The sequence below is a fragment of the Orcinus orca genome, chromosome 3 (assembly GCF_937001465.1).
Source record: "Orcinus orca chromosome 3, mOrcOrc1.1, whole genome shotgun sequence".
In the NCBI taxonomy this organism is placed as follows: domain Eukaryota; kingdom Metazoa; phylum Chordata; class Mammalia; order Artiodactyla; family Delphinidae; genus Orcinus; species Orcinus orca.
This window is the reverse complement of record NC_064561.1, coordinates 3,186,685-3,211,830: the sequence shown is the minus strand read 5'-3', so window position 1 is coordinate 3,211,830 and position 25,146 is coordinate 3,186,685. Positions and strand designations below refer to the sequence as shown.

General features: G+C 53.3%; 2 protein-coding genes across 8 annotated transcripts; both read right to left on the bottom strand.

Moving 5' to 3' along the window:
* Positions 1 to 79: 79 nt before the first annotated feature.
* Positions 80 to 15,976, bottom strand: YJU2 (YJU2 splicing factor homolog). 2 transcript variants are annotated; one of them, XM_004277215.4, is made up of 8 exons: positions 15,857 to 15,976; positions 13,783 to 13,883; positions 11,539 to 11,683; positions 9,238 to 9,372; positions 6,697 to 6,878; positions 5,043 to 5,163; positions 1,616 to 1,760; positions 80 to 683 (listed from the first exon to the last, which is right to left on the bottom strand). In XM_004277215.4, exons 1-8 carry the CDS (start codon positions 15,878 to 15,880, stop codon positions 571 to 573), a joined length of 966 nt encoding a protein of 321 aa, XP_004277263.1. In that variant the 5' UTR covers positions 15,881 to 15,976; the 3' UTR covers positions 80 to 570. The 2 variants fall into 2 exon arrangements, with proteins under 2 accessions (XP_004277263.1, XP_033256685.1); XM_033400794.2 differs by having other exon boundaries at positions 9,238 to 9,368; positions 15,857 to 15,892.
* Positions 15,977 to 16,813: 837 nt separating this feature from the next.
* Positions 16,814 to 25,144, bottom strand: EBI3 (Epstein-Barr virus induced 3). 6 transcript variants are annotated; one of them, XM_049708405.1, is made up of 5 exons: positions 24,156 to 25,144; positions 22,283 to 22,461; positions 20,476 to 20,633; positions 18,703 to 18,848; positions 18,164 to 18,302 (listed from the first exon to the last, which is right to left on the bottom strand). In XM_049708405.1, the coding sequence occupies exons 1-4, from the start codon at positions 24,428 to 24,430 to the stop codon at positions 18,726 to 18,728; spliced, it is 735 nt and encodes a 244-aa protein (XP_049564362.1). In that variant the 5' UTR covers positions 24,431 to 25,144; the 3' UTR covers positions 18,164 to 18,302; positions 18,703 to 18,725. The 6 variants fall into 6 exon arrangements, with proteins under 6 accessions (XP_049564359.1, XP_049564362.1, XP_049564361.1 ...); XM_049708404.1 differs by lacking the exons at positions 18,164 to 18,302; positions 18,703 to 18,848 and adding an exon at positions 19,997 to 20,277 and having other exon boundaries at positions 24,156 to 24,279; positions 24,902 to 25,144; XM_049708406.1 differs by lacking the exons at positions 18,164 to 18,302; positions 18,703 to 18,848 and adding an exon at positions 19,997 to 20,277 and having other exon boundaries at positions 24,156 to 24,276; positions 24,902 to 25,144.
* Between the last annotated feature and the right edge of the window lie 2 nt (positions 25,145 to 25,146).

Sequence of the window (25,146 nt, the reverse complement as noted above, 5' to 3'; positions counted from 1 at the left end):
GCTTTGGAATCAGACTTGCTGGTTACATGACCGTATCAGCTTTCCACTGCTGCTTCACAAATTATCCCCCAACTGAGTGTACGAAACAAGGAACATTTTTTATCTCGCAGTTTCTGAGCCAAGAGTCCAGGACTGGCTAGGTTGCATGCTTCTGCAGCCCCCTCCTCAGATGCTGGCAGAGAGAAGGTACCCCCAGGCCAGATCAACAGGTTCCTTTCATGGGTTCCAGATGGTTCTGTGGCGGGGATGGAGCCAACCACTGGTGGGTGGGCTCACGCACGTGCCCAGAGCATCTCGGAATGTCAGCCGCGACGACCTCAAAGGCCTGTCAGAAGCTGCTCCGGGGATGCCGCCATGTGAGCTGGGGACCCCGAGCTCCGGAGGGGGGAAGGTGGGGGGACAGGAGAGAAACTGAGTCCCTTAGCTGAAGCCATTGCTGACCCCGCCAGCCTTGGAGGTCATTTGTGCTTGTCCGGTGGTGACTCCAGTTGGTCCCAGGGCCTCCTGCCCCGACCATGGGCTGGAGCTGGCTGTGTGATCTTGACCTGGGGAAGGGCCTGGGGGCAGGGCTCAGTTGCTGCCGCTGCTGTCCTCGCTGTCGGAATACACACCCAGCTGGCTCAGGGAGGAGGTGCCAGACGTCTGGGGCGCAGGGCCAGCCACCTGCCCGTTCTTCATTGCATCTGGAGGAGAGGCGAGAGCTAGCCCACCGTGCCTCCTCGTCCCGGCAGCCCACCTCGGGACAGTTCCAGGCGGACTGGGCCATTCCTGCTTGTTTGCAGCCTTTGTGGAAAGTGCCTGGCAGACCCATCATGGTTTAAACTGCACACCCCTTGACCCAGCAGCTCCGCTTCTAAAAGCTGATCTAGGTGGGCAGAGGTGCCCATGCCGGGGGTGCAACACAGAAAACGGAAACACTCCAAGTCCCAAGTGACAAAGAGGGACAGACCCTGGCTCCACCACCCACACTGGCTGTGTGGCTTTGGGCAAACAGCTTCACCTCTCCGGGCCTCAGTCTCCTCATCTGATAAATGGGGTAATAACTGTTCTGATAACAATGGCTTGTGTATCCGCAAGGCTCGCTGGGTGCCAGGATCTACTGCAGGCGCCCGACATGGAGCAGCTCATGGAATCAGCCCCCAAACTCTACGAGGCCCTACGAGGTTGGTCCTGTTGTCATGAGCAGCTTCCAGGACAGGAAGCTGAGGACCGGGGTTGAGGGCCCTCGACCAAGGCCACAGAACGAGCGCGTGGAGGCAGAGGGATCTTCACCCAGGATGCCTGCCCTGGAAGCCTGCTCTTTCCACCTCATCGGGCCGACCTCACCCTAATTCTCCATCTCCCGAGGGTCCGAGGAGCCACACACACAAAGCATCGGCGACACAACCACCGAGGTGCAGACAATTTGTCCTACACGCCTCTATCTGACTTGGGTTTTAAAAGCAAGCACTTGCTCCTTTTGTAATTACAAGAAAAAAAGGGAACTGCAGCCCTTCTCCCCTTACCCCTGGTTGGGGGCACACCTCAACCCGCACCGGAACAGCACCGGGGGTGCTGTTGCCACCTGGTGGCCACCCTTGGCACTGCATGAAGCTAAGGGACTGCAGGAACCTACCTGGGGCGGGCAGGACTCCTCCTCGCTGGATGCTGCGGCCCAGGTCTGTTTTCTTCACCACAACCAGGCCAGACAGCTGGGGACTGCTGCCAAAGGTGCCCACACTGCGCTCCCAGCTCTCCGCCTTCCTCTTGGCTTTTGGGGCCTGCAGTTTGTGGCGGGGGTAGCGGGGGGCAGGCATGACTGGGGGGGTCTGTCCCAGATCCTGCTCCTTCTCTGGCAGCCCGGTTCCTAGTCCCCAGCTGAGCCAGGATCTTTACCATTCCCACTCCCCCTGCTGTGCTGACCAATTCTCTCCTGCTCAAAACTCCTCTGTGGCCCCCCCACACCCTGCGCTTACACTTCCTAAATCACATTGTGACCGCTCACCTCCACGCCTTTACCCATGCCATTCCCTCCACCTGGAATGCCCCTTTTGCTTCTAGTTCACTTGGTGAACTCCTACTCATCCTCCAATACCCATCTCAAGTACCTGCTCCCCTGGGAAGCCTTTCCTCACATTTCAAGCTCAAGTGCGTGCTGCATGTCTGTGCCCGCAGTGGCCTCCACTGCCTTATTAACTGCCTCCTCAACCAAGCTGCGGGGTCCTGCCTTGTTCACTGCTGGGTCTGTAGTAGGTGCTCAATCAACGTGTTTGAGGGAATGACAGAAGATGGGGGCACCCACTTTGGGGACCAGTTAGCGGGAGGCAGAGAGGGGCTCAGCCCCACCTCCAGCTCTTCAGTCGCACCAGAAGAGACCCCTTTTATCTGTTTGATGTTTAAATAGAGGAACTGGAAACCACTAGATGCAGAAGGCCCTGTCGGAGCTGGGAGCTGAGGGTGCAGGGGGAGCATGATGGCAGGGGGCTGCCCGCACAGAGCTCACCATCTGGGGAGGAAGAGGGTGGATGAGCAAGTAGATGCTCAGGACACCATCATCTTTTTCTTTTTTTGGCTGCACGGCATGAGGGATCTTAGTTCCCCGACCAGGGATCAAACCTGTGCCCCCTGCATTGGGAATAGGAAGTCTTAACCACTGGACTGCCAGGGAAGTCCCCAGACACCATTGTCTTGATCAGTGATGTGAAAGAAAGAAGTTAGGGTGGTGTGACAGCGTCGCGGGGACAGCTACTGCTGATCGGGGGCCAGCAGAGCCGAGGTCAGAACGCAGTACTGAGGTCAGCAAGCAGAGATGGGAGGCAGGACTGAGCCTGGCCCATCCGAGGGGGCTGGCACAGTTGGGGCGGGGAGTGGGGGCAGGAGGAGGACACAGCGGCCTCACTGCATCCCCCGTGTGTGGTAACCGAGACAGAGGCCGTCCGCTGGGGGCACAGGGAGAGACCGGCAGTCCTAGCCGAAGCTTGCTCATCTGGCACCACTGAACTGACTGGTGGAGCTAGCTGCTATCCTTCACCTTTCGTCAAACGCCATTCCATGTCCCCATTAAACTAAACCCAGGGAACAGAGGGGTCAAAGAGAGATGTTTCCGTAAAAGTTATGGTGAAGTTTGTGTAAAGCAAAATACAAGAAGAAGTCCACCATCAAATTAGCTACGAGCAAGGTAACTGTAAGAGACTGGCAGGTGGGCTTCCCTGGTGGCGCAGTGGTTAAGAATCCGCCTGCCAATGCAGGGGACATGGGTTCGAGCCCTGGTCCAGGAAGATCCCACATGCCACAGAACAGCTAAGCCCGTGCGCCACAACTACTGAGCCTGTGCTCTAGAGTCTGTGAGCCACAACTACTGAGCCCGTGCACTGCAACTACGGAGGCTGCAAACCACAACTACTGAGCCTGCGTGCTGCAACTACTGAAGCCCACACGCCTAGAGCCCGTGCTCTGCAACAAGAGAAGCCACCGCAATGAGAAGCCTGGGCACCACGACAAAGAGTAGCCCCCGCTCGCTGCTACTAGAGGAAGCGAGCGCAGCAGCAGCGAAGACCCAACGCAGCCAAAACTAACTAACTAACTAACTAAATTTATTAAAAAAAAAGGACTGGAGGGAAATCATACAAGGCCAGACTGCTTTGAAAGTACCTTCAATCTCTTGTTCCACTTGAAAGAAAAAAAGAAGAGGAAACTTTAGACCATGAATTCTGAGGCTGGTTTATGCAAGAGAGACAGCGTGAGAACTCTGATCAGGGATACAGCCTCAAGGAAAACACCTTGGTTCTATGTCAAAAGGTTAATGGGTGAGAGTACGCGACCCCCAAACCCGCTCTCTTCAGACACTTACAGAATTCTCAGCTGGAATGTGGTTGCCTCAGTGAAAGACTACATTTCCCAGCCTCCTTTGCAGCAGGATGTGGTCAGGTGGTTCAGTTCTGACCAATGGGGTGTGAGCAGAAGGATGTACTCAATCAAGGGTATAGTTACCCTCAATGTCCTCCTCCCTTGTCCCCACCTCTTTCCACTGGCTGGGATGCAGACGTGGCACTGAGCTGCCTTGCAATGAGGGCATCATCCTTGGGACAGCAGGACAATGAGGACCCGGACACCAGGGTCCACCTTCTCTGTTCTGCACAGCCCCGCACAATTGTTATTCGAGAGAAAAGTAACTTCCATGTAGTTGAAGTGGCTGTCACTTGGGTCCTGTCCAGTGGCTGGACTTGTATTTAACTAATACAGACCAGGAACATGTTTTGAATTAAAATAATAAGTTTCTGGGGGTGTCTGTGCTATTTATGATTTCCCACTTTAACCCCCTCCTTCAATTAACAAACCCGAGTGGCCTTGACCACCTTGGATAAGACATCTGTGGCGGAAAAGGCTCGCTCCCTCCCCAAACCCTCTTCTTTCTTTCTGCCAGCAAGGGCAGCTAGAGGAGGCAGCTCCCAGCCTCCCTTGCAAAGGCAGGATGCGGCCATGTGACTATGCCCGGCCATTGGGACTCGAGGGGAATGGAGGTGGGCTGCATCTGAACCTGGGCCTCCAGGCGCTGGCTGGTGGTCCTCCACACATGCTCTGCCTTCCTGCAGCTGGAACCCCAGGGTGCTCTGAGCCAGCTGTGACCGCAGAGTTGGCATCCATGTTCTAGGACGGGGCAGAACTAGGAGATGGGAGGAGTCTGGATCCCTGAGTGACTGCATGGAGCAGGGCTGCCTGGGAGTCCAGCCCAGGACTGTGAAGTGACTGAGAAATAAACGTCTGCCTGATGTCTCTAAGTGTGGGGAGTCTCCTTGTTTCTGCAGCTGAAGCAGGGGTGGAAAACTACAGTCCCGGAGGCCTGTCACCTGTTTTTGTAAATAAAGTTTTATCGGCACCCGGCCACACCCACTTATTCATGTACTATCTACGTAGCAAGTTTAGTGCTATGTTTAGTGCTATGATGTGGAGTTGACCACTTACGACCCAGACTGGCCTTTCAAGACAAAGTTAAGCCAACCTCTGGCTTACTCTGTCCCTGCTTCACCTGAGAGCATGTGGAGATGCAGGCAGGCCACACTCACCTCGTCCAGGATGGCAGTGGGGTTGGGCAGGAGGGCCTGCTGGGGCTGGGTGGGGGCAGCATCCTCCTCTGAATCGGAGTCTTCCAGGAGTCTTCGTTTCCTAGATTCTTCCACTAAGGCCCTGCGGGAAGGAACGTGGGACTTGGGAACGTGCTCTGTTGTGGGACAATGGCCAGGACCCCCCCACACACACACTGAGGTGCACTGCCTGGCTGCCCTGTCCTGATCTCACTGAGTGGGGGATGGGGATGCACAAATAACTTTAAAATAGAATTCTTTGTCCAGGGGCTTCCCTGGTGGCGCAGCAGTTGGGAGTCCGCCTGCCAATGCAGGGGACGCGGGTTCGAGCCCTGGACCAGGAAGATCCCACATGCTACGGAGCAACTAAGCCCGTGCGTCACAACTACTGAGCCTGCACTCTAGAGCTCACGAGACACAACTGCTGAGCCCGTTTGCTGCAACTACTGAAGCCTGTGTGCCTAGAGCCCATGCTCCACAAGAGAAGCCACTGCAATGAGAAGCCCAGGCACTGCAACGAAGAGTAGTCCCTGCTTGCCGCAACTAGAGAAAGCCCGCACGCGGCAACAAAGACCCGACCCAACACAGCCAAAAATAAATAAATAAGTTAAAAAAAAAAAAAAAGTTCTTTGTCCACTGAGCCCAGTGGGGTGGTTAAGTGCCTGGAAGCCAGAACCATTCTGGGTTTGAACCCCAGCTGGGGGGCCTCAGTCAGGGCTGTGCTGGGAGCTCCTTGAACCTCAGTTCTCTTGACCACCATAATGACAGAGCCAAACTCAGAACAGTGCCTGGCACTGAGAAGGGGCTCGCTAAACGCAGACTCCTCTCACTGTTATCTACGCCAATCCAACAGCAGCTAGTATGTGCCTGACCGTGTTCCAGGCCATGGATGCAGAGGTCAGAGCAAGTCCCTGTTCAGACTTTAGATGAGGGGAGATAGATAATAAATCAGGAAAGGGGCAAATCAGCAAGAAGGTTCCAGAGAGTGGGAGGTGCCGGGCAGAAGCATGAACACAGCAGGCCTGAGGCCAGATCCTCAGAAAGGTTGGCTCACCAGGCCAGCCCTTGGGGGGGGCATCTGGATCTGGACTTGGGGGCTCCTGCCACCCTCACTGATGGGGGGGCTCCTTGTCCCGACACTGTGCAGACATGGGGTCTGCACGGGCATCTGCTCTCCTCCTGGGTTTGGGGTCTTGGCCGTGCCGGGCCAAGGTGCCTGCGTGACCGGCCCCCAGTGAGAACCCCGGGCTGGGTCTCGTGGGCCTCCCCCGGGAGCGCCCCTCCCTCTGCCGTCATGTCTCACCTGGGGGGATTAAGCCTGTCCTGTGGGACTCCACCGGGAGAGGCCTCTGAAAGTCTGCGCCCGGTCCTCCAACTCTGCCCCACCTGCCTTTTCCTTCTGCTGATTTTTCGCCGTAACTTTTCACTGTAATTAACTCATCAAACCTGGGGGTGATCCTGGGGGCCCCGACAGAGACGCCATGAGACACAAAGCGAGATGGGGAGGGAGATGCGGGGAAGGCCTCCCTGAGACGGTGACGCACGAGGGAGCTGTGGAAAGGTCCGGAAGGGGGGATTCCAGGCAGAGGGAAGGACCCTGTAGAGGCTGTGGGGGGGCGGGCGCCCTGGGACTCACGCCGCCTCCCGCTCGTCCTCCGCCTGCTCGTGCTTCCGCTGCTCCTCCTCCGACAGGCGGTGCTGCCGCAGCATGGCCTCGAAGTCCACGTGTGCCTGCCGCTGGTTCAGGTCCTTGAGCTCCTGCAGGTTCTCCAGAACCTCCATCTCCAGCTTGGAGTCCTTGGTTCTGTTCTCCAGCACCTGGCAGGTGTGCAGACACAGGGCTGAGTGAGCTGGGATTCCACCCCTCCACGTGGCCTGCCTGGCCTCTGGGGTCACCATGGGCAAGGGGAGACCCCCCCACCCTGGGGCTCGATCCACAGCACCCGGTCCCACAGCTGTACCCATTTCACGGCTCGGAACACTGAGGCTCGGGGAGGGGAAGTGACTGCCCAAGACCATGCGGCTGGTCAACAGTGGAGCCAGGTGGCTTGGACTTCCAGCCTGGCTCCGTCACTAAGCAAAAGTAATAAAGATTTTTAAAAAAGACGATCTGAGCAACTGCTGTGTGCCAGGCTCCAGGCTAAGATATTTCCAGACATAATCTCGTTTAATCTTCACAATAACCCCCACTTTACAGACAAAGGAACTGAGGCTCAGAGAGGTGAGGTCGGCCCCGCCAGGTCTCAGAGAGGTGGCTTTGGAGCCGGGCGGGGCTGGGAATGAATCCTGCCTTGGCTGCTTCCTGGCTATGTGACCCTGTTGAACTAACCCTCTGGGAAATGGCAGTTGTGGTGGTTTGAAAATACGTCCAAAAATTCTTTCACGCTCCTCCCTTCCAGAGGTGTAGCCTAACTCCCCTTCCTGTGAGGGTGGGCTGTTGTAGTAACTCGCTTCTGATGAACACAACAGGACCAATGACGGTGTGTCCCTTCCGAGACAGGTCATAAAAGGCCCGGGGCTCCTCCTTGTTCTCTCTGGGACTCTCGCTGGGGGAGGGGGAGAAGCCCCCATGTTGTGAGGAGGCTCACGCAGTGCTGTGGAGAGGCCCATGTGGACAGGACATGAAGCCTCCAGGGAATGGCCACGTGAGGGGGCCACCCTGCAAGTGGCTCCTCCAGCCCCAGCTGAGCCATCAGATGAGGCAGCCCCGGCAGACAGCTTGACTGTGACCTTGGGAGGGACCCACAGAACCATCTAGCAAAGCTGCTCCTGGATTCCTGACCCTCAGAAACTGTGGGATAATAAATGCTGGAAGTTGCAAAGTTTTGAGTCGACTTGGTACACAAGGACAGCTAACCAGTACCAGGGTAATAACCCCATGCTGGCCAGTGTAGCAGTAACTAGAGCAGCACGTGGACAGCACTGAGGGAGCTCCAGGAATACAGCAAACTGCCTCTAAGGCCTATTTCCCTCCCTGCTGCTCCGCACGGCTGCTGAAAACATCGGATCAGATCTGACATGGCTTGACCAGAAAACACAGCTGGCAGAGGCATGATGGTCCAGGAAGAGATGGGAATTATGGGGGTGGGAGGAGACAGAGGAGAACATGGACTTCCTACTATTTATGAGAAAGACGAAAAAAAAATGTCCAGTTAAAGATGAAAATAACTTCTTTAAGGGATAACAAAAGGAGTATCAATATTTATGAATTACTATGTGCCAAGCTGTGTTCTAAGAGTTTTATGTGTATGAACTCATTTAACCCTCACCACAAGTGTACGAGGGGGGCACAATTCTCATCTCATTTTACAGATGAGGACGCTGAGACACAGAGAGGCCAAGTGCCTTGGCCAAGGTCACACAGCCAGGATATGGTCAAGAGAACGTTTCCTTCTCTATTTCTAGTCTTGATCCAAACTAGCCTAATGGGAACCTCCTTAGAAAACCGCGGGGCAGCTGGCTGCAGGAAGCACCTGGCGTTCCGAAGTCCAACTTCCTGACTCCCTGTTAGTTTTCTCTTGCTGTGCCACAATTTGCCACCAGCCCAGTGGCTTAAAACAACATGAATTCATTGTCTCCTGGTTTCTGTGGGTTGGGATTCTGGGCCGACACAGCTGGGTTCCCTGGCAGTCTTGCTAGGCTGAGATCAAGGGTCCAGGGCCCTCTTCTGAGCTCACTCAGGCTGCTGGAGAATTCAGTTCCTTGTGGTTGTGTGACTGAGTTCCCTGCCTTCTTACTGGCTGTTGACTAGGGGCTGTTCTCAGCTCCTAGGGGCTGCCTGCTGTTCCCTGCCACGTGGCCACTTCCACAGTGTCAGTCCTTCATGTCTCTGACGTCCTCTGTCTCTGACTCTAGACCCGTATTAAGGGGACCATCCGGATAATCTCCCTCTTACAAGGGCGACTGTGCTGTAGTTTAACCTAACATAACTTAGTCACAGGAATAGGATCCTTGTATGCACAGTCTTGGGACTGGATGAGGTGTGTGACCAGGAGTCAGGGCTCTGGGAACATCTTAGAGTTCTGCTGACCACACTCCCCACCCCATCACCCTGCCTGGAGGCCTGAGGCAGGAAGGGGCACCGATTCCGCCAGCACCGAAGCACAGGCACACGTGCGCGCGCGCGCACGCACACACACACACACACGCATGCACGCACGCACCTGCGCACACTCACCTTCATGGGGTTGTTCAGCTCCTCGTCCTCCCGTTCCTTCTGCACCCTCTTCTCCTCCTCCTCCAGGAGCTTCTCAGCCTGGAAGTTCCGCGTGGCTCCGTGCTCCATGGTGTAGTCTGTGTTTTCGGGGTCTGTCTGGGAGGGAGGATGGGCAGACATCAGCTCCTACACCTCTGAGCATCAAGAGCTTCTGCTGAACAGCAGCCAGCAGCCTGGGACACCTTCTCTCCGTGTTTCACTCCTCTTAATACCAATTCTTTCTTTTTCTTGCCTTATGGCTTTGGCGAGTACAGTTCTTTCTTTCTAGTGCTCCTGTCCCCTTTTGCAGAATCGCTGAACTCCCGAGCATAGACCTGCAGACCGTTCTCCACCTGCCCACTCCCTCCCTCCTGCCCTTCACCTTCCACATGTTTGCAAGTAAAAGTCTCTGGACCTCTGCACATATCTTTTCTGGTGTGTGTGTGTCTGTGTGTGCGTGCGTGTGTGCACGCACTTGACCTTCTTCCCTTAATTATGAATTACATATCACGTATGTATAGAGCATGCTCCTATTTGCGTTTATAAAACGGAGAAGCAAAAATATAACATGGTACCCTGGATGAGACCCTGGAACAGAAAGGTGACATTAGTAGAAAGATTGAAATCCATATCATTTCTGGAATTTGGCTAACAGTAATGATCCAGTGTTGGTTTCTTATTGTGGTGGATGCACTGTGGAAATGGAAGACGTTAACAGGAGGGGAAGCTGGTGAGAGGCAGATGGGAACTCTCTGTGCTATCTTTGCAACTTCTCTGTAAATCTAAAAGTATTCCAAAATAAGAAGCTTACTATTTAAAAAGAAACAGCAAGGAAGAGAGTGACCCCTGTGTGTGCATGTGTAGGCAGAGCACATTTTTTGAAAGCCACACAAGAAACTGTTATAACTGTCTCTATGCATGGGGGCTGGCTGGGCAGGGGGAGCAGTAAACAAATTTTCCAGTGTTAATCCTGCACTACTGTGGGAGTTCTGTTTTTACCATATGCTCACATACACACACACACACACATATGTATATATACACATACACACATATATGCAATCCTAGTTATTTGAAATTCTTCACTATAAAGGCCGATTTATAACATTTTGCCGTAGTTTCTCTAGTCTTTAGAAAAATTCATATGTATTCATTAATATCTAAATATGCACATACTTCATAATTCAGGTAAAAAAAAAACATTTTCTGGAGACAACCCATAGGCCCATCAGCTGGCAAATGGATAAAGAAAATGTGGCCCATCCACACAGTGGAATATTACTCAGCCCTGAAAAGGAGTATAGCACCGATACATGCTACAACACTGATGGACTTTGAAAACATGATGCTCAGTGAGAGATGCCAGACACAAAAGGCTACAGAGTGATTCCACTGATAAAGAAATGTCCGTAATAGGCAATCCACAGACACAGGAAGTGGATTCGTGGTTGACAGGGCCTGGGGAGAGGGATGGGGAGTGACTGCTGACAGAGTTGGGGCTTAATTTTGGGGTGAAGAGAACATCCTGGAATTAGAGAAGACAGCTTGGTACGTTAGGAGTATAAACCACTGAATTATACAATTTAAAAGGGAGAACTGCATGGCATATAAATCATATCTCAGAAAGCTGTTGTTAAAAAAGTAATTAAAGGGCTTCCCTGGTGGCGCAGTGGTTGAGAGTCCGCCTGCCGATGCAGGGGACACGGGTTCGCGCCCCGGTCCGGGAAGATCCCACGTGCCACGGAGCGGCTGGGCCCGTGAGCCATGGCCGCTGAGCCTGCGCGTCTGGAGCCTGTGCTCCGCAGCGGGAGGCCATAACACTGAGAGGCCCGTGTACCGCAAAAAAAAAAAAAAAAAAAAAGTAATTAAAATATATCATTTTTTAATGTACTTTTTATTTTAACCAAATCTTGTTTTTTAACCAAAGGAAAAAAGTCCCTAGCAAAAAAAATGCTCAAACAGTACAAGAGTATGTGAAGAGAAAACTATAAGTTCTCTTCATCCTTTCCTCAAATCTTTAATACCACCCTTAGAGTAACAAAGTAAAAACGTGACTGCTACTGGCTGTGCAATATTCCACTGTACAGTAGTTTGTCCCTTGAATCCCATCACCGTACATCTAGGTTGCTTCTGATTTTTTGCCTTTATAAACAACACTGCCGTGAACTTCTCCCCAAACCTTTGCTGTTTTCTGCAGAGAAGGTGAAATGGGATTTCCCTGGAGGGAGAGGACAGGAGCACTGACCCCCAGGGGAGGAAGGACCAGCCTGGCTGGCCGCCTACCTTGAAGGTGATCTCTGCCAGGCAGCGCGTGCACTTGATGTAGAAGCGGAAGATGGGCAGGCCCAGGTAGGACTCGTTCTGCACTGTCTCTTTGCGGGCGTTGAACTTCTTGCCCTTGTAGATATATTCTCCACATGTCTTACACCTGTGGGGCAGGACAGGGACTCAAGCCATCTCGGTACCCTGGTTCTTACTGGTAGGACGCTTTAGCATTCTGGCAGATGGCTGCTTGCATACCTCCAGGGACGGGAAGCTCCCCACCCCGCAAGAAGACTGCCCCACTGTGTGTACTGATTCCCTTAGACGGCACACTCTTCTCACTAATATCTGCCTGGGTCTCGGCTGAAGTGTTGCCTTCTTGGGAAGCATCCAGACTACCCAGACTAGGTAAGACTCGCCTATCACCCATTCCTGGAAGCAAGCCTGGAGTTCATGGGGCATCCTGACCTCCAAAGTGCAGATTCCACCAGGAGGGATGCCACAAGGAGCAAGGCAGAGCTCGCGGCCCCTGCCCTCCCGCGGCCCCTCCTGCTCAGATCCTGTGCTCCCTGGCCTCCTGGCTGTTCCTACAAACACCCCAGCTCAGTCCCACCTCCGGGCCTTCACCCTTGCAATTCCCATAGCCTGTGACACCTTCCATTCCTCAGATCCCAGTTCTGCTGGCATTTCTTCCAACGTTTGCCTGACCACCCAGCGAAGCACCCTCCCTCCCTGGCCACCGTCCAGTCCCTCTCCCTCTCTCGTGACCATCTATGTGTCCTACATGCGCCTTTCGTGAATACGCCTGAGCCCTTGTGTATTATCTCTACTCCCCACCAGATGGCTCCAGGGGAGCAAGTCTTATTTATTTATTTAATTTTTTAAATTTTTGGCTGCTTTGGGTCTTCGTTGCTGCGCGCGGGCTTTCTCTAGCTGCGGCGAGTGGGGCCTACTCTTCATTGAGGTGCTCGGGCTTCTCATTGCGGTGGCTTCTCTTGCTGCGGAGCATGGGCTCTAGGTACGTGGGCTTCAGTAGTTGTGGCACACGGGCTCAGTAGCTGTGGCGCATGGGCTTAGTTGCTCTGTGGCATGTGGGATCTTCCCGGACCAGGGCTCGAACCTCTGTCCCCTGCATTGGTAGGTGGATTCTTAACCACTGTGCCACCAGGGAAGTCCCAGGGGTGGGGGTGGGGCAAGTCTTGATGCCCACAGTGTCCCTGGCACCCAGCCAAGGCCCTGGTGCACAGCAGGTGCCCAGTAAGTGACTGCTGAGGGAAAACGAATGAAGGAAGGGGAGAGAGAAAGGAATACGTAAACACGGGCTGAATTTCACTAACAAAGGTGGCTTTGATTACCACTTCGTTTCAGATGTGCTAAGATGTAAAAAATTGTGGTGAGGTACAGTAATTCCGAGGCGGTATGAAGGACGAGGCCTGGGGACTGTGATGGGGAGGGAAGGATGGAGGGGGTTGGGAGGGGGATCCGGAGGGCCTCTCTGAGGGGGTGAGATCTAAGCCAAGTCTTGAAGAGTGAAAAAGAGCCAGCCAGGGCTTCCCTGGTGGCTCAGTGGTTAAGAATCTGCCTGCCAATGTGGGGACACGGGCTCGAGCCCTGGCCCAGGAAGATCCCACATGCCATGGAGCAACTAAGCCCGTGCGCCACAACTACTGAGCCTGCGCTCTAGAGCCTGCGAGCCACAACTACTGAAGCCTGCACACCTTGAGCCCGTGCTCAGCAACAAGAGAAGCCATCACAATGAGAAGCCCACGCACCACAATGAAGACCCAACTCAGCCAAAAAAGAAAAAAAAAAAGAGCCAGCCATGTGAGAGCAGAAAGAAAAGTGTCCCAGGCAGAGGCAACAGCTTGTGCAAAGGCCCTGGGGCGGGAACGGACAGGACTGCTGGAGGAAGTGAATGTACATACAGGACCTGTCTCGTGTGCTCACTCTTACTACCAGTGACTGAGACCTCGACACAGGTACCAGCTGGGAGCTCTGAGACATCAGGGAGATGGGTCCTGCACGGCAGGAGGGGGAGGTCTGGCACGGTCACTCGCTCACTGGGTCCACGTCTGAGCCAGGACTGACGACCTGGTCTGCGCACTGGGGACGGGGCGCTCTCTGTGGGTGGTCTGCGCACTGGGGGCGGGGCGCTCTCTGTGGGTGGTCTGCGCACTGGGGGCGGGGCGCTCTCTGTGGGTGGTCTGCGCACTGGGGGCGGGGTGCTCGCTGCGCGGCCAGCGCAGGGCCCGCGGGGCCGCTCACCTCATGTTGAAGGGGGCCATCAGCCGCACCACGTACTGCCGGTCTTTGGGCAGCTTGAGCTTGGGGATCTTTGACGGGTCGAAGTCGGGCGGGTAGTATTTCTGTGGGGAGGAAGGAAGGGTCAGGGGAGCTGCTTTCAGACGCAGGGGCAGGCTGGGGGCAGAAGAAAGGGGCTCTGGGGAGCTGGGTCTGGGTCCCCAAGACCACTCCCACGTTTGAGGATTTGGTGAGAGGACTCCTAGGACTTGCATACACTTGTCCTCATGGCTACTATTCATCACAGCAAAGGGATACAGAGAAAAAGGAGCCAAGGACAAAGGCATGGGGGGAGGGGCCCAGGGAGACCGGACACAAGCTTCCAGAGACTTCTGATGGAGTCAATTCTCCCAGTGATATATTGTGACAACGTGTGTGAAATGTCCCCCAGGGAAGCTCAGGAAGACCCAGCACCCAGGGTTTTCATTGGGGGCTGGTGTGTAGGCACCTCTGCCCGGCACGTATGACGATTCCAGACTCTAGACTCCCGGAGGGGAGCAGGTGCTCAGCATAAACCACACTGTTTGTACTAACAGTTTAACCCCAGGGAGCCATTCTTTTCAGAGAACATTGGGAACCATCCCAAAATTCAGGTTCCCGGATACCAGCCAAAGTCCAGCATTGCAAGCCAGGCTTTCTAAGGCAGCAGCCTCAAGCCTGTTGCATTAACTCTTTCTGTACAGGAGCCTGAGATGGGAGATGTGGGGAAGGAGAGTTGGATTATGAAAGAGAACTACATACGATAATCAGAAAATAAAGCACTTTGCATTTTGAGCACTTACTAGGCTCTACATAGTACACAGAGAGCTTTATGTCCCCTGCCTCGTGGAATTCTTGCAAAGACTCTATGAGACAGAGAATGGTGTACCCATTTCACAGAGGAGGAAACTGAGTTCTGGTGGTTTCAGCTACTCAGGGTCACACAGTGTGAGCAGCAGATCCAGGATTCAGACCCAGGGACACAGCTCTGGGGAAACTGTTGTACAGTGATTAGGAGCATCAGTTACAGAGCTGGCGGGGAGGGGTGTCTGGGTTTGATTCCTCTATTCTGTGGCTATTACATAACCACTCTGGGCCTCAGTTTCCTCATCTGAAGAAGGGATAACCTGTCCCCCTGAGAAGACCTGATGAACAAGGCACTTAGAGCTGTGCCTGGCACACAGAAGTATCTACCAGCAAGTTATGGAAATAGCTGGGCTGCCAGTTGGATCCTCGGGATGGAAGGACTTTCACGGACTCGAAGTCCGACACACTGCACTGGGTCTGGCTGGGGCTGAATTCCTAATATAGGTGTTTAAGAGATTAGAGCACTGAGTCACTGTAAGGGACATCATCCTGGGCTCCAAGCCACCAGTCTGGAGGTCTCCTCTCTACTCCGTCCAGACATCTTAGGCTTACACACTCCCAGGCTGGGGAGCTCACCTCCTTCCTGGGAGCACACACCCTGCTGAAGGGCGGGGAACAGGGACTCAGAATTCCGGAGCGCTCTTCTCCAGAAGCTGAATCCTGCCTTCCAGAGACCAGCTCCACACCCCAAGAGTCCCAGTTTTCCCCAACAGAACTGGGAGAAGTTGAGGCAATTGGAAGGGTCCCTGCCAGCGCAGCAGAAGAGCTTAGCAAAACCTAATCCCTCCGAGGAACACGATTGGCTAGAACCCCAAGCGGGGAGAGACTTAACAGAGCCACGCCTCCTGGAGATGAGAATGTAAAGTGAGAATACCAATATCCTAAGGAAGCTCCGCCCCCAACGGGAGTGACTGGATAATTCCTTTCAGAAAATCCTATCAGAAGTGAGTGGGTAAATAGCCTAAGCTCCGCCCCCACAGGTGACTGGGTACACCCCACCCTCGAGGGGAAGGCTTAGTGAAGGCCCACCCCCCGCAGAAGGTGACTAGGAGGGTTCTAGAGAGCCCCGCCCTGCAGAAGGCCGTTGGGGAAGAAAGCAAAGGCCCTAATAGGAGAGTATAAGTAGCCCTCCTCGGCCCGAGCTCCGAGATGTCCCGCCCCAGGTCGAAAACCCTAGTTGCCCAATACTTACGTTTAAAACTTTTCGCTCCGACATCTTTACCTCCTACTCTTCTCACGACCACAAGAATACTGATTAGGCTGAGTGCTTGTCGAACTTCCCCGACCATCTATCCTTGTATTTCCGCTTCCGTCACTTCCTTCAGCCGCTGTTATTGGCTGCTGCGTACACAGCTTGCCTTTTCATTGGTTCAGATCCCCGCCTGTCAACACTCGAGTCCGTCTGTATTCCCTCCCCAGTTGCAACCTCGGTAAGGACGCAGCAAAAGGTTCCGGCGTCGGTGTGGATTTGAAGTTCCGAGGAGGAGGCGCTGCGCCCTCTAGAGGTGAGCAGCGACTGGTTAAAATTTCGTCGTCACGCGACGTGGCTGCTGGTAGCTACGTTCCCTGTGGTTTTATTCAGCAAACGTAGAACTCAGCGTTGAGCGCTTACCTTGTGTGTTGGGCTCCGGGAACCTACACATCGTTCCCGTGTCCCTAGCGCTCACCTGAGGACTGGGGCAGCTCTTACGATCCACACAGCTCCACAGGGAAGCACCCTGGACGCCCCCCCACACCCAAGTTTATCTTGAGTCACAGAGACTCAAAGACCAGGCTCCAAACCTACCTCCCCCTACAAACATTCGCTCCCAGATGTCCCCCCCGTTGTTTGCCTCTGAGTTGTCCCTCTAAAGAGGTCGTTCCTTCCCTAGCCTCCTCCCTTCCTTTTACAAATGTTTGTTCTGTGTCAAAGACGTGCTCAGTCACTGGGGACACATCAGAGAATAAGACGTAAGATTTCTGCCCTCATGGAGATCACAGTCTGTCTGGTGGGACTGATGGCACAATAAACACACACAAAAACCCTTTCGGGTCCTGGTAAATGATCTGAAGATAAAAAAACAGGGAGACATATGGAAAGTGATGAGAAGGGGCTACTTGAGATGTATGAGTGTCCTATGGCTGCTGTAACAAATTACCACAAGCTCAATATTTTTAAACAACACATTTATTAGAGTTTTGGAGGTCAGAAGTCTAAAATGGGTGGCAGGTTCCTTCAGGAGGCTTCAGGAGAGAATCCATTTCCTTGTCTTTTCCAGCTTCTAGAGGCTGCCAGAGTTCCATGGCTCGCGGTCCTGGATCACTCTGACTTCTGCTACCACTGTCACATCACCTTCTCTGTCTCCCTCTGACCCTCCTGCTTCTCTTTTATAAGGTCACTTGTGATTACCTTGGGGCCACCTGGATAATACAATATAACTCTACTTCATTTTCATTAACTTTAAAAAATATATTTATTTGGTTGCACCAGGTCTTAGTTGTGGCAGGCGGGCTCCTTAGTTGTGGCTTGCTGGCTCCTTACTTGTGGCATGCAAACTCTTAGTTGCAGCAGGCATGTGGGATCTAGTTCTCTGACCGGGGATCGAACCTGGGCCCCCTGCATTGGGAGCATGGAGTCTTAACCACTGCACCACCAGGGAAGTCCCCATTTTCATTAACTTAATGAAAGATCCTCAATCTTTAAGGATCCTCAAGATTGTTAAATTAATCACATCTGCAAAGTCCCTTGTGCTGTGTAAGGTATCACATTCACAGGTTCTGGGGATTAGGACATAGATATCTTTGGGGGGGGGTCTTTATTCTGCTTGCCCTAGATGAGGTGGTCAGGGAAGGCTTCTTGGAGGAGGTGACCTTGGAATTGAGACCTGAGTGAAATGTACCGAGAAGCTCCTGGATTGAGAAAATCCTTCAGAGCCTGGCTGTGTTTTCCCCTCCTCAGAGCTTCCCAGACAAACTCATGTGCCATTGGTGTCCACCCACAGTGGGGCTCACATCTGGGCAGCTTTTGAGGTGAACCAAACTGAACTGAACTGAATGGATTCATCATTCCATCCCAGGTGGAACACCCACTACCCCTGCCCTGACTCCCCCAGCCCTGTCTCTTTCTCTGGTCCAGCCCTGACCCCGTGTGTGGCAGTGGGGATTCACTGTGTGTGTGTGTCCTGGTCTGTCCTCTCCTCACAGGGTCTCATGTGGATCTGTTAAAAGAAGGAAGAGTCCTCATTCTAGTGACAATGATCCTTTTCTAATTAAACAATTTAAAAAAATCTCATATTCACAGTTCACAAAACATTGCACTGTGTCAAAGGAGGCAGGCAGTATATCCCCATTTCACAGACTGAGAAACTGAGGCTCAGAGAGGCAAAGTCACTTGTCCAAGGTTGCCCAGCAACTCGGCAGCAGTGAACCCAGGCCAGTCAGGTCCCATCCACCCTTAGGTGGATGTCAAGGGCACAGCCCCCCTTCGCGGGTGCAGGGAACCCCCACTACTTGCCCAGGGTCACGGAGGCAACGGCGGGGAGACTCCAGGCGCTTGATTCCCCATAGTCAGTGAGGTCCAGAGCAGCCACCTGGATGCAGTACTTGGCTTGGGGCCTCACAGCCTTGAGGGTGAAGGATGTGCCTTCAATTGGTCCCACCTGAAAGCAGAAGGAGGTCTGGGTCAGTGGAAACAAGGAAGCTATGTGATCAAGCCTTCCGTCCCCATGTTCGGGCTGCTGCTCCAAGACTCAGGCACCGATGTCAATCCTCATCGGCACGCCCTCTGCGGCCCCTGTACATCTTCGGACATCTTAAACATCTTGCTGAGCAGGGAGAGCCTGCCCCTCCCTGGCCAGCCAATTCTTGGTCGACCAGGAGCATGCCTTTCATATAAAAACCAATCCACCCCGAGTCCACACCCCCATCCATCCCCTCTCTGTACTGGTCACACACCAGCCCATATCCCCACCCTGTCCTAAATACACCAGGGCCAGATGCCAAGCAACTAGAGACCACCCTGCAGCCCAGAGCCCACTGGAATTATTCAAACTTGCTTACCCTAAGCTGTTCACCTGCCCCGCCTAGCCTTCCCCGAGGAAACCCCAATCCACCTCTGGCCTGGGCTCTCCCCTGGCTCCCACTTCAGCCTCCTGATGTCCCAAAGTTGCCCATGTGGCCCTGCATGGCGTGATGTGTCCTCTTTTCTGGGGAAATGTAATAAATTCTTCTTTCGATGGCCTTGACCTTTCCATGTCCTCACTCAGGCACCTCCACAGATTAAAATCCCTGGGCACCCATGAGACACCCTCTCAGCTCTGCCTTTCTGGTTCTCCGCCCTGTCCCCTCTGTTCCCGCCACTCCACACTCTCCCTCCAACATCGGGGTCCCCCTCATCCTTGGCATGTCCCATGTCAGCCACCATCAGCAGCTTCCCAAGTTCAGGTCTGACTATGTCCCTCCTTCCTCTGCACAAGCTGTCCCATATGGCAGCCGGATGTGATGCTTTACGTTTTAAATTTAGATTAATTAATCATTGCACAATCTTGCGAATACACCAAAGTTACCGGCCTGTGCACCTGAAAACAGAGAGCTTCGTGGCATGTAAACTCTGTCTCAATTTTAAAATTGCAGGGCTTCCCTGGTGGCGCAGTGGTTGAGAGTCCGCCTGCCAATGCAGGGGACACGGGTTCGTGCCCCGGTCCGGGAAGATCCCACATGCCGCGGAGTGGCTGGGCCCGTGAGCCATGGCCGCTGAGCCTGCGCGTCCGGACCCTGTGCTCCGCAACGGGAGAGGCCACAGCGGTGACAGGCCCGCGTACCGCAAAAAAAAAAAAAAAAAAAAAAAAAAAAAAAAAAATTGCAAGCATTTACAAAATTAAATTAATGAATACTACATCAACTTTAAAAGCCCATTCCTCGACTCCTCACCAGGTTGAAACTGCTTGGCAGCTTCACGCGGCCCGAGGCTACCGTCTTGGACAGTGTGGATGTGGAACATTTCTACGGTTGCAGAAGGTTCTAAGGGACAGGACTGCAAAAGCCTAAACCCTGCAGAGACTCAGCTCCTCAGCCCAGCATCCAAGGCTGCCCAGGACACAACTGCCCTGCCCGTATGCTCACTGACTGATACCCTGCCTTTATTTTTTAAGAATGTAAAACAATATATTGGTGCTCTCAATTGAGGTGAAATTTACATGACGTAAAAATTAACCATTCCAAGGTGGATAATCTAGTGGCATTTAGTACATTCACAGTGTTGGGCAACCATCACCACTCTCTAGTTCCAGAACATTCCATCCCCCCAGAAAGAAGCCCCGTCCCCATGAGCAGTCACCCCCTCCCCCTCCCCCAGCCCCTGACAACCACTAATCCAATCTCTGTCTCTGTGAATTTGCCTGTTCTGGACGTTTCCCATCAATAGAATCACACACAGTGTGTCCTCCTGTGTCTGGCTTCTCTCACTGAGCATCGTGTTCTCAAGGGTCCATCCACGTTGTAGCGAGTGTCAGGGCTTCTCTCCTTTTCATGGCTGAGTGATGTTCCCGTGTGTGGAGGGACCGCGTTGTGTTTATCCATCATCCGTTGATGGGCACTTGTGTTATTTGCACCTTTTGACCATTGTGAGTGGTGCTGCTGTGAACATTCGTGTACAAGTAATTGTTCGAGACCCTGTTTTCAATTCTTTTGGGTAGATGCCCAGGAGTGGAACTGCTGGGCTGCGTTCACGTTGCACACCAGCACCCCAAGCTGTGACCCACACCCCACTGTACCTTTGCACATGCTCTTCCGTCTACCCGGGAACTGCCCTCCCTGTCACCTCACCCTCCTCACCTGGCGGAAGCGGGCAGCTCCGTGGCGCTTGTAGCGGATCCGGTACTTGAGTGAGAAGATCTCTGGGAAGGGCCAGGACCGGGGGGGTTCCCATTGCACCCAGAGCCGCTGCCCAGGGAGGGGGCTCAGGCGCACACCTTCTGGAGGGTCCGGTTTGACTGACGGACAAGCAGGAGACAGGGTCAGCGGAGGGCACATTCACTCATTCATTCAACCAACCAACCAATAAATATTAATTGAGGGTCTGCTGAGTGTCCAGAGATGTTCTGGATACTAGGGACACAGTAGTCCTGTCACCTTGGAGCTCAATCCCCCGGGCAGAAGATAAGACACAAAGGCAGATCCGAAGGTCATAAAAAGGAGGGAAGAAAGGTCAGGAGTGCAAGGAGGGTAGTGGGTTGCAATGTTTTTGGAGACATAACTCACATACCAGAGAATTCACCCTTTGAAAGTGTACAGTTCAGTGGTTTTAGTATATTCACAGTGTCATGCAATCATCACCACCATTTAATCCAGAACATTCCATCTCCCCAAAAGAAGCCCCATCCCCGTGAGCAGTCAGCCCCCCATTCCTCCCTCCCAAGCCCCTGACAACCAAAAACCCACTCTCTGTGTCTGTGGATTTGCCGGTTCTGGACATTTCCCATCAACGGAATCACACACTGTGTGTCCTTCTGTGTCTGGCTTCTCTCACTGAGCATTGTGTTCTCAGGGTCCATCCATGTGGTAGCGAGTGTCAGGGCTTCTCTCCTTTTTATGGTTGAATAATATTCCATTGTGGGGATGGACACGTTTTGTGTATCCATTCATCAGTTAATGAGTATTTGTGTCATTTCTAATTTCTGCCTATTATGGATAATGCTGCTATGAACATTCATGCACAAGTTTTTTCTGCAAACGTGCTTTCCATTTTCTCTTAGATATATACCTAGAATTGGAATTGCTGGATTACATGGTAACATGTTTAGCTCTTTGAGAGACTACCAGTCTGTTTTCTAATAACCACCAGCAATGTATGATGGTTTGCAATTTAAAAAAAATGCTTAGGGAGGACTCACTGAGGAGATGACATCTGAGTTGAGAGCTAAAGGAGGTGAGGGAGTGAACAGTGTGGAGACCTGGGGGAAGAGCCTTGCGGGCAGGGGGAACAGCACGTGTAAAGGTCCTGGAGCAGGACTGTGCCTGGTGTGTTGGAAGAACAGCGAGGAGGCCCATGTGGCTGGAGCAGAGTGAGTGAGAGGGGGAGAGGGAGGAGGGGAGGGCAGGGAGGGGACAGAAACAGATGGTGGGAGCCCTGGAGGGCTGTAGGCAGGGCAACAATGGGACCTGACTCAGGTGCTCACAGGCGCCCTCTGGTGGCTCCTGTGGGGAGGACAGATTGTGGGAAGGAGGGCAAGAGCCCAAGGGAGGACCCGACTGGAGTGCTCACAGGCACCCTCTGGTGGCTGCTGCGGGGAGGACAGACTGCGGGCAAGAGGGCAGGAGCCCAAGATGGGACTTGACTTGAGTGCTCACAGGCGCCCTCTGGTGGCTGCTGTGAGGAGGACAGATGGGGGTGAGGGCAGGAATAGGGGACCAGGATGGAGGGGCTGCCACTGGTCCAGGTGGGCGGTGATGCAGGTTGCACCAAGTAGGGGCTCAGGAGAGGGGAGAAGTGGGCGGATTCTTGCTGAATTGTGAAGGTGGAGCCCACAGGATCCGTGAGAGATGGACAGGATCTCATTCTGACAGGTGGGAGGTGGGCGTGTGTGTGTGTGGGAGGAGCAGAAGGGGGACCCTCCACACCCCCACCGCTGCCCCTACTCACTGACGTGCTCTGGGACGAACGGCACGAAGCTGCTGCTGACGCCCCGGGGGTGGACAGCCGTGACGTTGAGCACATAGGGCACCATGGAGAACATCTGGATGTCAGGGATGATACAGCTGGTGGCCTCTGGTGTCTGCTGGAGGCAGGGCCAGCTCTCCCCATGGGCTGCCACGCCAAGCCTGGACACCGAGTGTGCTGTGAGGGTCCCAGCACTTCCTGCTGGCCCCCTGTGCCCTGGACCCCAAGTAGGGACAGCAGGTGAGGAGTCCTGCTCTTGGCTGTGTGATCCTAGGGACCCCTCACTCCAACATCACAGAGCCCGGGGGACCCAGGGTCAGGGGTAAAACCCCACAGGGAGATGCTAGGGTCCGGATTCTAACACTTTCTGGGGGGACTTCCCTGGCGGTCTGGTAGTTAAGAATCTGCTTTCCAATGAAGGGGACGTGGGTTTGATCCCTGGTCGGGGAACTAAGATCCCACATGCCGCGGGGCAACTAAGCCCATGCGCCACAACTCCTGAGCCCTCATGCTCTGGGGCCCATGTGCCACATCTAGAGAGAAGCCTGTGCACCACAGCGAAGAAGAACCTGCATGCCACAGCAAAGACCCAGCACAGCCAAGTAATAATAATAATACAGTTTTTTAAATAAATAAATAAAGCTTTCTGGAATGTCAACATTCCAGCCTTAGAATTCCAACATTCCCAGGTCTACGATTCATGGATTCTGGAATCCGAAATAATAAGATTCCAGTTCTCTCGAGTTCTGACACCCCAAGATTTCAGACTCTATAGGCTGGAGCTCAGCACCGTCCACAGAAACTTCCACAGCATCCAAAACGTTCTGCTTCTGCCCTGTGGATATGAAGCGCGGCTAGTGCAACTGAGTGGGACTTTTTGATTTATTTCATCTAATCTGAATGAAAAGTTTCCACCTATCAGAAAGCGTGGGAAAGCTCCTCAGAACAACTCAGGTGTGTGAATCTACTTTTCCAAACACAACTGTTATGAAATCTAATCAGAGATCAAGAATATCCGATTGGGGGACTTCCCTGGTGGCGCAGTGGTTAAGAATCCATCTGCCAATGCAGGCGACACGGGTTCGAGCCCTGGTCCGGGAAGATCCCACATGCCGCGGAGCAACTAAGCCCGTGTGCCACAACTACTGAGTCTGCGTGCCACAACTACTGAAGACCATGCACCTAGAGCCCATGCTCCACAACAAGGGAAGCCATTGCAATGGGAAGCCCACTCACCATAATGAAGAGTAGCCCCCGCTCACCACTAGAGAAAGCCGGCGGGCAGCAACGGGAAGACCCAAAGCAGCCAAAATTAATAAATAAATTTATTTGTTTTTAAAAAAGAATTTCTGATTGAATGTTTAGCATCTGAATTGAAGTGTGACACGTGTAAAGCACACATGGAATTCCATGACTTAGTATAACAAGACCGAATGCAAAATTTCTCATTAATTTTTAAAGTATTGATTACATGTTGAATACTTTAGGTAATCCTATTAAATGCTATGAAATCAATTTCTAGTATAAGTTTAAATATATGAATTGTATATAAGCATGTTAAAGTACATTGCATTCGATCATATTAAATGATAAACATTTGGAATATTTAGATACTATTTAAATAAAATATTAAAGCCAATGTCACCCATTTCTTTTTCTTTTTTAAATGTGGCTTCTAGAAAATTTTACCCTCCACATGTGGCTCGCAGTACGTATTTTAGGGAGTATATTTCTAAGGGTTGGTGGTGCTCTAGAATTCTGAGGGGTTCAGGCTCTCACGAAGTCCCCAGCTGCCCTGATCCTAGGGGGTCAGCCCCGATGTAAAATCCCCAGGGAGCCCTCCAGGCTCTCTGACCTGTATGTGGCAATGAAGGACGTGGGCCTGGAGGAGTTTGGAGCGGGCGGCAGGGTCCAGGAGCAATCCACTGCGATCGGGTACCTAGAGGCCTGGCACCGCACCCTGGGCTGGGTGACAGCTGCTGGGGGGCCCGGAGAGAGAGGGAGAGCATGAGCTTCTGATTCACCCAGGACCATCAAAGTCCTACCGTGGCTTGGCCCCCACCTCACTGCCAGCCAGTGCTGGGCACACATTAGGAGCCTAATAGAGGTTTGTGGAATAAATGAGTGCATGAATGAAAGGCACCTACATCACCTCTCGCTCTCGCTCCAACCCACCAAAGCAGGAACTATTAGCCCATTTTCCAGATGGGGAAACTGAGGTTGAAGGACCCACAGAGGGGACCTAGGGTTGGCGGGGATTTCTGGGGGGAGGGAGATGCTTTACTGGACCCCCTCTTTGTGATGGTTTTGTTTTGAATCACATGAAATGAATGGATACAATTAAAATTTCTTTCTCTCTCACCCTCCCTTCCTCCAGGCTGTGGCTGCCACTTCCCGGTCCCTTTGGGGTAGCTCTTGCCCTCTCTGTGCCTCAGTTTCCCCCACCCATGCAATGGGATGGTAACCCCCTCCCATCAGTGGTCATACAGAAGGTGTGTGAGCTCCCACCCCACCCAGGATGTTCCACGGCAGACAAAGTCCAGTCCTCAGAGAGTGTCCCTCTGCCCTGGCTCCCCCTACCCTCCCCGGGTCCCCACGTACCTTCTCTCCCGCAGCAAAGTGAGCAACCCACCCAGAAGGTGAGGGTGAGGACAAGTCTTGGGGCCATGGCTCAGGCGGGATCTGCTTTCAGAGGCTGGGGCAGGGAGCACCCTCGGGCAGGCAAGGGACTCAGGTCCCACCCAGGGGAAAGCCCAGCCCCCAGTCGAGGCCCCCTACTTCCCCTTCCCCTTCTGACTCACTGCCTGGTTCATGGGGCTCCGGAGGAGGAGCCCCCAGTCCCTTTC

Excerpts from the sequence above, each read along its gene's own strand:
- EBI3 (XM_049708401.1), bottom strand. The coding sequence starts at position 24,430 with ATGCACTCATTTATTCCACAAACCTCTATTAGGCTCCTAATGTGTGCC. Across the intron at positions 20,634-22,282 it reads GTTCGTCCCAGAGCACGTCA|TCAAACCGGACCCTCCAGAA; the intron begins GTGAGTAGGGGC and ends CTTGTCCGTCAG. Across the intron at positions 20,278-20,475 it reads GAGCTGCCCGCTTCCGCCAG|CAGCACCACTCACAATGGTC; the intron begins GTGAGGAGGGTG and ends GAATGTTCACAG.
- YJU2 (XM_004277215.4), bottom strand. The coding sequence starts at position 15,880 with ATGTCGGAGCGAAAAGTTTTAAAC. Across the intron at positions 9,373-11,538 it reads TGGCAGAGATCACCTTCAAG|ACAGACCCCGAAAACACAGA; the intron begins GTAGGCGGCCAG and ends CCTCCCTCCCAG. Across the intron at positions 684-1,615 it reads AGGAGTCCTGCCCGCCCCAG|ATGCAATGAAGAACGGGCAG; the intron begins GTAGGTTCCTGC and ends CCTCTCCTCCAG.